General features: G+C 45.6%; 1 protein-coding gene across 8 annotated transcripts in view; it reads left to right on the top strand.

The window, feature by feature from the left end:
* The window catches only part of LOC144110291 (DNA helicase MCM8-like), a 102,028-nt gene that overhangs the window by 34,477 nt on the left and 55,063 nt on the right, over positions 1-12,488 (top strand). Inside the window, exons 8-9 of one of the 8 annotated variants that reach the window (XR_013309787.1) lie at positions 1,706-2,011; positions 5,334-5,449. Coding sequence is in view for 5 of the 8 variants with exons in the window: in XM_077643138.1 (XP_077499264.1) it covers positions 1,706-2,011 (306 nt within the window). In the remaining 3 variants the exon portion in view is untranslated. Of the gene's footprint in view, positions 1-1,705; positions 12,345-12,488 lie in introns of those variants that run through there. The other 7 variants (XM_077643138.1, XM_077643137.1, XM_077643136.1 and 4 more) reach the window with 7 other exon arrangements.

The raw sequence follows: 12,488 nt of genomic DNA, 5'->3' as shown, positions 1-12,488 counted from the left end.
CAAAATTCTTAATCTCATCCGCCCACCTAACCTTCTGCCGACCCCTGCTGCGCTTGTCTTCTCTTGGAATCCAGTCCATTACACTTAAGAACCAGTGGTTATCTTGCCTTCGCATTACATGCCCTGCCCAAGCCCATTTCTTCCTCTTGATTTCGACTAGGATGTCATTAACCCGAGTTTGTTCCCTCACCAACTCTGCCCGCTTCCGGTCTCTAGACGTTACAGCTATCATTTTTCTTTCCATGGCTCGATGTATTGTCCTTAACTTGTACTTTTTTCGTTAGCCTCCACGTTTCTGCCCCGTAGGTGAGTGCCGGTAAGATACAGCTGTCGTACACTTTTCTCTTGAGGGATATTAGTAAACTGCCGTTCATTATCTGAGAGAACGTGCCATATGTGCTCCGCCCTTTACTACGTCGTCCCTCATAGCTTCAAGATGTTAAACCCCCACAGTCCAAACCGGTTATGTTGTGTGTGTTCAATTTTGTACGTTGTGTGCATTTGGAAAGATCCGCCAGTCTTCTCTGGGCGCCATTTTCCAAATTTGTCCCTCATTGACTACATTGTGATCCTGCAAGAAAAAAATAATTTTTGCGCACTGTCACAAGAAATCCACTGCATGTGATGAGAAATGTGATCTTAAAAGTTGGTATTAAATGTTTGAAGCTTTGCTAGCGAATTTGCTTAGTATCCTGCATTGTAGGACGGCTCAAAAGTCAGTGTTGAGAAAAATATTTCCACCATTGAAAGAATGATTCTGAATTCCGTAGTCAAATAAGCGTTTGGTATAAAAATATCTTAATTTTTTCCAAATATTTGAACTTTGTGCATTAAAGTAGGTTTTTCAACAGCGAGAACATTTGCTACCATAACAAGCCGACATCAGCATGAAACCATCCATAAGTCACGTGAAAAAGTGCATTTTTAAAAATTCCGTGACGTCAGTCAGTTCCAGCACTACAGTCGGCACGCAGAGCACATATTGTATGGCCGTCTCATTCAACACAGTGCTACCAAGATATGAAGACCAAGATTTTAAGACTAAACTTCCCCTAATATAATTTTCTTATGGCTTGCTGACTTAGTAACTCCTGCATTTTTACTTTTTGTTGTGGCAGTAGGATTTTGTTAAGCAAAGAAAGCTTTAGCACTACCATTTATGATGTTAATTACTGGTAGATGAACTGCTTGTGCCAGCAGAAAGACCAAAATCAGCTGTATGTCACTTTCGACTGCACAGGGACGTCACATGTATTATTACCGAAAAAAGAAATGAGAATTCTGCAGAACTTTCAGCAGATGAAAACCAAAAAATGCCACTCCTAGCTGCATATTAAGGCTGGAGTGATTGGGTGCAGGGGAAGCAATGAGAGGTGTATTCACCTTACTCTAGAGTAATATATTAATTGACACAAAACAGGCTGCTTCATTTCTAGTTTTGACCAATTTTTGTTGCGTATGTTTTGTGCTGTCAGAATAATTGATGTGCATTTAGGCGAGAAATGTATTCTACATAACCTGGTTTGTTATCACAAAGAATTCACCTACAAGTGCTTAGCAGATCATAAGTTATAATTGGGTATGTATAATAGTGAAACTTTGAAATTAAAATTGAATAACAGTGCTGTGCAGGAAAACTGGTTTAGAAACAGTCCAGTTCTAGCTTTGCGTGCCACTCTTCTGACGCTGATGTCTCTTCTTTCAGCTCATGAAGCACAGCATAGCGGACACGCAAAGCAACGAACTGGGCGGCCTGGACTTCAGGCGATCCCAGCATGGCTCTGGCATGAGCAAGCCGGCCCAAGCGCGAGCACTTGTCAGTGCCCTCACAAAGGAGTCGCAGAGAACGGGCAACCGTGTCTTCAGCACGAGCGAGCTGCGGACGACAGCTGAGCAGCAGTGTGGCATACCATCCACATCCGTGACCGTCATTATTGACGCCTTGAACGTCCAGGGCTTCCTTCTCAAAAAGGGCTCTGGCCGATATCAGCTGCAAACTACAGACTTCTAGGTAATCATCCACTGATAGCTGATAGGGATGTGAGTATGTGCGCACCATATATTTTATGTGTGTGTAAGGTGCCGTATTTACACAATTGTAAGTCGACCTATTTTTTTTTTTCTAATTTGAAAATCTAAAGTGGGGTTGTCGACTTACAATTGAAACTAAAGCATGACACCATCAATCAAGGTGAGAAAAATGAGATATCAGGGATGCTACGGCATGGTTGCAATTTTATATTTGCTCTATGGTTCTGCAGTAGCATTATGCTCTTCTGCTTGGTTGTTCGGAAGAGCTGAAAATTTTGTTTACTTTTAACTGCGCACTCGGTGCTGATAGGAGTGTTGATAGTTGATGGAAGGGCTGCTGGTTCTAATCATGGCGGCATTCCGGGCAGTGTCGGTAGCTGATGAAAGAGCCGACGCCGCTCACGTCATGCTCATGCATAGTTTCTCTTTAGCTTTGTTTGGTGCATTTGACTTGACTGCCGGCCACATTTTACCAGCTTTTACTGTCGTGCTTCGTAAATCGTCATTTGCGCTTCAGGTTCAGTAAGTGCTTGAAGACAGCTGTCATTTTTTGCGCCGAAGAAACGAACTGTGCGCCGGGCCGCAAATTTGACATTTCAGGACAAGTAATGCAGGAGTGGCGGCTGCGGCGAGGCAAAATTTTCAGCTGTTCCACATGATGTCGAGCTGTGGTTGTTTGCGAAGTGCAGATCCACGATGTTAGAATGCCTTGCTGTGGGACCGCAGCAACGTTGACGGCAGCACTAGTGAGGACGATGGCACAGGTGTGGATGATTAGTCCAGTGACTAAAACATTTTTGTTGTGGGTGTGCTCACGGGCACGCTCTTTTTCTCTGACTTGTGATACAGGCGGGGGGGGGGGGTCGACTTACAATCGTGTAAATACTACTAAACGCTAGTCTCTGGACAGAATTTCTAAACTTTGTGGAAATAGGTGTGTGCTTCCCCCATGAGGGAGTCTTCCCTCCTTGCCCAGCCAGTGCTGTCCTGATGCAAGATGATGATGATGGTCCGCCGCGTCGCAACGGAGGGAGACAAGTTTCCCACAACATTGCTGTTAATATTTCTTTGTTCGAGCGCTTTTGCTGTTTGACGTTCCATTCCGACAAAATATACTCTGGCATCAAAAGTAGGCTGTTCATTTTGTTTTTACCTCTAACCCTTTTGTGCTGCTGCCATGGTTGCTCAGTGGTTATGCCGCTCGGCTGCTGATCCGAAAAACGCGCGTTCGATCCCGGCCGTGGCAGACGAATTTCGATGGAGGCGAAATTCTAGAGGCCTGTGTACTGTGTGATGTCAGTTCATGTTAAAGAGCTCCAGGTGGTCGAAATTTCTGGAGTCCTTCACTACAGCGTCTCTCATAGCCTGAGTCACTTTTGGGACATTAAACGCCTATAAACCAAACCATAAACCAAATCTAACCCTCTCGCAGTTTGGTCCCTGCAGTTAGAAGTAAAATTGTGTACTAAGGTATGGCTACACAGCATTTTTTTTATAAGCAGAACTAGCCTTGTACCCAAAGCACAGGTAAGGCTGTTTGCAGTGCAAAAATAATAGCTTAAGGGATATGGTCGGGTAAATGGTCATCTTGGTTTCAGTGTACAATTCCCTAATGTGTGCCAACTCATGTAGCTCATTTTCATAAGCATTTCTCTTCAGGTGATGCAATGAAGAGGAGAGTGAGCTGAAGGTCATGCTTTTCAAAGTGAGCAGCTCATATGGCATACACACATAAAATTGTGGTAGTTCTTATGATGTGACAAGCAATCTATGTGTTATTTGACTATCACACAGGAAGTGAATTTGCCTCTGCAAACTATGCAAGCTGATTAGAATAATAAGGAAGTAACTTCTTATTGCGTCCACCTGAGCACAGACTTATGGCTACAAAGGAAAGCTGCATAAAGCTTTCTCAGAAGCTTCGCAGTGGTAGGAAAACTCATCATTGTCCAGAGATCGAAGCCACAGGAACACTGCCTATCCACGGCAGACATTTATTTGCCTTATTACGCATGCAGCCATTCTAACATGGTTTAAATTTATAGCAGGCACGCCTTGGGCAAACATCTTGAAGGTGCTTTGGGAGCAATTTGGTATGCGTAAAGCGAACTGCCATACAAGAAATATATTACAAAGAACCTGCAAATCAAATAACCAGTTAGCAACCAACCCTTTGTCCTTCCTTGAAGAAGCATTGTCATCATTTGCTTCTGACTGTGAAAATGTAGCAGAGAATATGTTATACAGGCAAGGCTGCAGCATTGTGTTATTTAATTATGGTGTAGGCTAATAGATGACAGGCAGTCAAAGGCTGTGGAAGGCATTTGTCTTAGTGAATAAAATGCCATACGCATGGCACGACGGCATGTAGCAGGGTCACACAGACTACGCATGCTCCTTTTTATGTTTTTTTTTTCCAGGAAATGTCAAGTCACACAACAGAGCTCCCCACGTTTTTGCATGCAGTCCAGCTTGTGTTTTGCTTGATGGCACTACCGGCAGACAGAGAGCGTCCATGTAAAACACAGGTGTATTCAATTAATTACTGCACTTTCCAGATAAACACACATGAAGATGGGGCTAAAGGCAAGCACAGCTTGATAAGACCTGTGTCCTCACAGAGATCTTGACAACATGGCCACATGCCGGCATGTGCATAGCAGGTACAAGTTAGAAAGGTCCCATCATCCCGGTTGCTTATGCTATATGCTTCCATGCATGAAATAATTCACAAAGTAAGAGAAAAGAAGGTGTATTGGATAAAATGAAGAAAAAATGGAAATTATTTAACGGTTTGCTTGCATGTGAATAATTGTAACTGCTAATTAAATAATTTGTCACATGTTAGTCAGATATGTATTTGGCTTTTTAGATGGATCAATCCACATAACTATTTTGTCACATTAAAGCCTTCAGCAGGTGGATGAACAAGTGATTGCCATGCTTCCTTCTTTCTGGATCGCCCTTTGCTGTCATTCTGTAACCAGTTTTTTCACACTATTCCAACCAACTTTGTTGCGATGCAGACATACGGCATGCTTGAGTTTAAACTATTAGCCTGCTGTGCAATAAGCACGTTTCTGATACGAAGCTGTGTTCTCATGCAACAAAACACCAATAATTATAACTTATGCTAATGATAGAGCAGACAAGTGAAGGTAAAAGAGGGACTCGTTATGACGTACATGATTAACAAGGTAAATATTTAATGATAATTGATCTTATCTTTAAATATTTACCTTGTTGATGTCCCATTAATGAACACTGCAAATTAAAAAATTCCCTTTGCTCCTTGGTTTCAGTGACTGTTGACTTCGTCATGTGTACTAAGGAATAATATAAGTTACTATGGTGCAAGTGAGGAGGCCCGCATTACAGGGACAACCACAGTGCATGCAAGGATTTGGAAAGGCAGCAAGTAAGTTCAGTTATTGTTTCTCTCAGCAAAGGCAGTTAAGTGTGTCAAAAACATTTCAGTGTGTTAATTAGAATACACTGTAGCAAATTATTTTGAAATACATGATCTTGGCAGTTTAGAAATCAATGTGAATTTGGAAATAATATGATTGACCTGTACTGCTAACTTAGCTCATTTTGAGGGCTGAAACCATCAAAACGTACCCAGCTAATACCCTTTATTCCTTTGATTCACACGCCAAAGGGCGAATTTGCGCAATAAAATCCTGAACCGTTATGCAGTCCTGCATGGGTTGATAGAACGAGAAGCTGTACGTTATCATAAAGTTTGACATATTTTTATTGGTTTCTGTAATACAAACGTTTAAACTCTCCTGCGGTGTTGCGTTTGTCGTGAATTCATTCACGCATGTGTTCACACGAGATCCGTGGCCATCACAGCCGATCGCGGTTTTACCTTAGACGAAAAACCTAGCAGCTAAGAATGTATATGCAACGGATGTCTCGCGAAAGCCACAATACCTGCAAGAAGTCTGCATGCTGTGCTGCCGGGCACGCTGCAATCACAACGCTGGGGAAGTCCAGCGCACGCTCGCAAGTAGCGAAATAGATCGCAGTACATGCATAATACACCTTCCTCTGCCATGCCCGCATGCGGACTCAAAATGTGCGGCCTAAAAACTTGTGGATTAGAATCAAACGATTGTTCAATGACTTTATGCGCGAGGTTTTTCATACCGCGGTTCGCTCTATTATGTGCGCGCTATGTCGCACCCATGGATTGTCTTTTCGAGGTAGGGAAGCTGTTTGTGTGGTGGTAAACGACCATTATTGCCAGTGCACCTTGTCGAGGGCTCTTTGCTCATGTGATGTGACCACGCACGTGTCTGCTTGGCTATGTTGACGGTGGGTGGTGCGGCCTAAAAACTTGTGGATTAGAATCAAACGATTGTTCAATGACTTTATGCGCGAGGTTTTTCATACCGCGGTTCGCTCTATTATGTGCGCGCTATGTCGCACCCATGGATTGTCTTTTCGAGGTAGGGAAGCTGTTTGTGTGGTGGTAAACGACCATTATTGCCAGTGCACCTTGTCGAGGGCTCTTTGCTCATGTGATGTGACCACGCACGTGTCTGCTTGGCTATGTTGACGGTGGGTGGTGCGCTTGGCATTCAGGCATACCACGCTCCGTTGGCGAGAAGGAGCGAATAATTCGCTCCCCCCACTGTCAAGATTAAATATCACATGCACGTCAGGAGATAAACATACGCGCGACATCGCTGCGAAAGTACTGCGTTTGCTCCTGCGCCGTGGTGGCCACGGCTGGCATCGTCTGCTAGCAGGCGGCGGCGGCCTAATCGGCTATGGTGGCTAAAAGCGGGAGGTGGCTCAAGCGCACATTCCGCCGCTTGGAGAAAACTCGTCTTTGGTTCATTCCACCGCCAGTTGTGGCCGCTGTGGCACTGCTGTGTGCTCTTAGATGCATTCGTGGCATTCTGTCCTGCACACGCCGGCGAGTTCAGTCTCATTTGCTTGTGGATGCTGCTTGAGCTGTGCTGCTATTTATTGCTTGCATACTGAGTTTCTTCTCTTTTCGGATTTGTTTGGTGTCAACTTTTTCCGCCGAGGTGAAAGCGCTAGTATGTGCGTGAGCATGCTTTTCTGTATCTCTTGTGTTCAGATCTTTGCTTTTCAATTAACTGCAGTGTGAAAGTGAAGAAGGCGACGCAAACTCACTGCTTCACTCCTGGCTGCACGTCTGGGTATGTGTCGTCGAGGAAGCATGATCGGTGTGTGTCATTGTTTGCTGTGCCTAAAGATCCAGAGTGCTTCCAAGCTTGGAGTCGGGCGGTGCCTCGTGCTGACTCTGGACGCGTGCTCAGTGCTTTGCGAGCTCCATTTTGACCAGCAGTACAGGATGAGTGATTTTACGCATGTCATTAATGGACAGACAGTCCCGTGTGATCGCCCTGCACTGACGACAGATGCTGTCCCCACCATATATCCTAATGTGCCGTCGTACCTCTAAAAAAAGCACCGCAGAATAGGAAATCAAAGACATCAACCTCTGGCTTGACCTCTAAGGCCTCCCACCTTGGGAGCAGTGTCACTCTGAATGACGAAGGAAGTGAGGTTCAAGAGGGACAAAGCAACAAAGCTTTCCCTGCTGGTGACAACATCTTGCCATTTCCTAACCTCATGAAATGTGAATTGCCGAACTGCTACTGGGCAAGGCATCAGATCGCTGGTGTTGAAAATTTTGTTGGTTTTACAGTGTGCGGTATAAACAAAGTCTTTTTCTTTGAAAAGGAGGTTTTGTGTACAGCGGATGACCGCAGTATTCAGGCTGCAGGGTTTGTGCAAGCCACAGAAGTGAGAAACCTCAAAATGACAAACGCTGCAATGGTTGAAATTGATTCGTTGAGTCCGTGCAGCGGTTTTGGTGAAGAGGGTGACTTCCAAATAAGTGCAAAACGGAGGACGAAGACTTGTGGAGGCAAGTGTTTTATTGCACCCTGCCCAGGAATCAGTCAGACAGCTGGGAAACATTGCCCGCAGTGCAAGTATTTGAGAAAACTGCTTCTCAGCGCTGTGTTTTGTCCCTTTCTGTTTGGCTTCGAGCCGTTGCGCTGGTTTACAAGAACCATGTCTGACCAACTCGCCCACCAGTTCATGTTGTTCTCAATCAAGCTTCATACAAGAAGAGAGCTGCCAATGGCCCCGCTAAAACGCCTTCATAAAGAATGAAGCTGAGGACGGCAAAACTAAAAAGATCGAAGCTTTGGATCCTGAACATGAAGTTCCAAATCCAAACTCTGAAACGGGAATATGCGCAGATCAATTCCGCAGTGTTCCAGGAGAGGATCAAAGGCATGCCTATCAAGCGGCAGCAACAGATCTTGACATGCCTCACAGCTTCAAAGCAACAAAGTACGAAAGGAATGAAGTATGAGAGTGAATGGGTGCTTGAGTGTGCTATAATGTGCATGAAAAGCCCACGCCTTTATGAGCATATCAGAAAAAAACAATTATGACTCTGCCTTCTCATACTTGCTTGCGTAGCTACCTGAAGTGCTACAAGAGTGGATATGGTCTAAATGAGAAAGTGTTTGCAGCTATTGCAGAAAAAAACCAAAACAACGGAGCCATTTCATCATCATGGTGGTCTCCTTTTTGATGAGATGAAATTGTTGGAGCATATAAGGCTTGTGCCAGACGGCAACATTGAAGGCCTCGTAGACCTTGGGAAGCTGACCCCAGAAAACCAGAAGACACTCGCATGTGACCTTGGCCTGGTTGTCATTTTTAAACCTTTCTCAGTAGGATGGCATCAAATTCTTGGTGCGTTTGCTTCTCATAGCAATGCAAAATCCGATATTTTCTGCCAGATAATCCTGGAAACAGTAGTAGTGAGTGAGAACGCAGGACTGCACATTGATTTTGTGACTTGTGATGGGGCGTCGTGGAACAGAAGTATGTGGTGCTCATTTGGAATATGTGGAAAAGAAGACAAAACAGTTTGCAGCAGACAGCACCTCACTGACCCAGAACGGCGGCTGTATTTTTTATCAGACTTTTCACACCTCGCAAAATGTGTGAATAGGTTTGTGCAAACTGGCTTTAAGCTACCTGAAGGACGCGCTTGTGTTGATCATTTGCACTATGCCCGTCAATGTGATGAGAGGCATGATACTACCCTGAAAGCAATGTGAACAAATCACATGTGAACAAATCAGTTGTGCATCGAAATGGATTTGAGAAAATGAGGGTGAGCTATGCATTTCGCCTTTTGAGTGATGAGGCCCTACGAGGCCTTTTCTTGTACAAAGACGAAATTGAGAGGCAAGTCCCGTGAAAATTGCATCAGTCTTTCTGACCTATATGGACACATGGGAAGAAACAACAGGGTCACAATGGCAAGGCTACCTTAGCCAGAGCACAAGCGAAGGACTTGGCGTCACACTTGCAAGCACTCTGGCTCTTCTCGCCTATGTGACAACGAAACTGAACTATTGCTGCCTGATGATGTCCAGGCTGAGCCAGGGCCCCATTGAAAGGCTGTTTGGGATTGTGAGGCGGATGTCGGGGTGCAGCGATCATCCCACCCCAACACAGTTTTTAATTTCAGTAAATTGTCTGGCCTTCCAGAACCTTGCATAATCACCGAGTCATGGAAATGCTCCCAATGGACTTCTTAACAGCCTCATTGGGTCTGATGATGTAAAGAAGGCGAAATATCAGAATGACCAGCTTCTCGACGTGGGAGACCTCAGTGAGGCAAATGAGGTGTTGAAAGATTGCGGCATTGAACGTGAATCTCTCATCACCCAGGCCAGTGATTTCGAGGCTGATATTTTATATCGCCGGATATGTGGCAAAGAAATGCATCGCTGGCACAAAATGTGAATCAGTGTTGCTGGCAACTCCTCAGTCTCAAAGAAATCTCCGGAGCCATCAACTGCAGCGTCCCTCATAGCTTGAGTCGCTTTGGGGCATTAAACCCCTGAAAACCAAACCAAAATAATTGGCCTTATAGCGCGACCATTGTGCACACCGGGACACTGAACATAATGCGTCTTCAGACGTGAACTTCGCCATTTAGTACTGCAACAAGCAAAACTCTGAGCCGGCGCAGCTGAAGCCCCAGATCAGGGGCAATAATCACCCGCTTTCATGTTTTCAGCCTGCAGTACTCCTGACTTGCTTATTTTACTTGTCTGGTTAAAATAAGGTGGAAAAAAATTATGTTATTATTTTATCAGCACAACTGCGTCGTGATTGCAGCAAGGTTTACCCAGCCCGCCCATCGAAGTGTGGAAAGGAGCGCCACTTACACGAGGCATGAAACAGAGGAGCGGCGCTCCCCGCCCGTTCGCGTCGCCTACCCTTTCTGTCCGCAAGCAGCATTTTTCCTCCATCGCAAGCTGCAAGTGAATCATGTGACTATGGTGGCCCACAGATGGTGGCTTTACTCCGGTGCCGCTTCTGAAGTCGCCGACTTTTTCTTGTGTGCGATAGTGTTGTGCCATGGTGCTCCTCGTATCCTGATTAGCAACCGTGGGAAGACATTTTTGTCCCATGTCCTTGAAGAGGTCTTCCGTGTCACCAACACTGTCCACGAGACATCTTCTAGCTATCATCCTCAAACCAATGGTCTCATCGAGCACTCGTTCTACCCTATATTACGTACGCCTACAACACTGCTACTCAGTCCACCACCGGTTTCTCCCCATTTTTCTGCTCTGCGGCCGACATCCATCCGCTCCCATCGACACAGTTCTCCCATACCGCCCTGTCTCATCTCAGTGTACAACTATTTCTGAAGCTGCCCAGCACACCGAAGACTGCTGCCAGGTTGCATGGTTGCTTACGGCAGACACTCAGGGGCGCCAGGAACACTGCCATGACGAAGGTCAGCTTGATCCGGATTTCCCACCCGGTTCACTCGTCTGGCTGTGGAGTCCTTCCACTGCTCCCGGCCTCTCAAAATACTTCTTTCGGAATACCATGGCCCCTACCGCGTCCTGGAGCGCAAATCCTCCGTGAACTACCTTATTGAGCCCCTCGCATCGTCTTCCGATCTTCGCCGACGTGGTCGCGAGACCTTTGCATGTCCAACGACTCAAGCCATAATACGATCCGGTTCTGTTGTCGGCATCCTGAGTCGCCAGGATGGCTCCTTTTGTCCCCGGGGCCATTGTGGTGAAGAAGGCCATCATCCTATATTTACTGAGGAAAAGTAAAAGAAGTGGCCGCACTGCCATCGCTCAGACCAAGCGCCCGCTGACCTGAACAGACGAGAGACTCGGTCGCCGCCGTGGTTTCGCCGCTGCCTGAGCGTTAACCTAAGCCCCTGTTACAAAATAAATAACTCATGTTAGCCCTAAAAGATTGCACTACACATATGCACCAACATTTGTTTTGGGGAATCATTTCTAGAGAAGAAAACAAGTCAGTCTCGAAACTTTACGGACAAAGGTTGTATGTATGACCAGTTCAGGTCACCTGTTGTTAAATGATTTGATGGCTGAAATACTATCAACCAAACGGACTAGCAAGTTGTGTGGACTTGTACTGCTTTGTCCAAGAATTTATGAAGGAGAATTCAGAATGTAGTGCTGGACACTCAGAGGAAAAAATACCAGCAACTTTTTTTTGCAAGTCAGTGTCGTCACGTGACACTTATCACATGACCATTGGATGACGTCTGCAACATTTTTTTGCAAGCCATCGTCAAACATCAGTACACACTTTACCATCGTACACACCACAACGAGTTCACTTCATTCCCCTCTAACAAGTTTAAACCAGCGACCCTTCGTGGCACATGCGTTGCGTGCCCGCCTGGCACACAGAGGGCCTGGGCTCAAACCGCAGTGCCGGTGAGTTTCTTTCTTCAAATGAGGACTCGTGAGCGGACACACTCTGCTGAAAGGTTCCGTACATGCCACTCACGAGACAAGAAATACTTACACATTAAAAATTTGGAGCAGACGCTTAAGCTCCGCCTCAAGGGTATGACGTAGTTGTGTTAATGGGTTAATGCCCATGTATGAGGAATTAGTCATTCTCGACTCTGCATTCATAGATGCCTGGGAGTCCTCATACCAATGCTGGCGCAGTAGCACAGCGGTTAAGTGATGCGCCACTGCCCCAGCACGTGGTAGGTGCTGCCATCAGTGGTGCTTGTGTGATGCAAGTTGCACTTCCCGAGCAACTTCTCGCGACCAGACATTAATTTAATTGCCACCTGCCACAGTGGTCAGTTTGCTCATAATCCAGGTTGTGATGACAGCACAAGATCACATGACCTAGGCGGCCCACATAGGTTGCTTCTTGAGGGATTTTTTACTCACCACCCCGACGACAGTGATGCTAGATTTTCTGCTGAACGGAAATCTTAACATTATCACATTACAAAGTAAAAAAACTCTGAGCTGTCTAGGGTTCCTTCTTATTCTCATATGTACACTGCTTCCCAAAGACAGCGTCTTGTGAATAAGTTTACCTGTTTAGTGATTTTCTTTTCCTAGCCATTG

The sequence above is a fragment of the Amblyomma americanum genome, chromosome 11 (assembly GCF_052857255.1).
Source record: "Amblyomma americanum isolate KBUSLIRL-KWMA chromosome 11, ASM5285725v1, whole genome shotgun sequence".
NCBI lineage: Eukaryota > Metazoa > Arthropoda > Arachnida > Ixodida > Ixodidae > Amblyomma > Amblyomma americanum.
The sequence above is the reverse complement of the archived record's forward strand: the minus strand, read 5'-3'. Positions and strand labels throughout refer to the sequence as shown.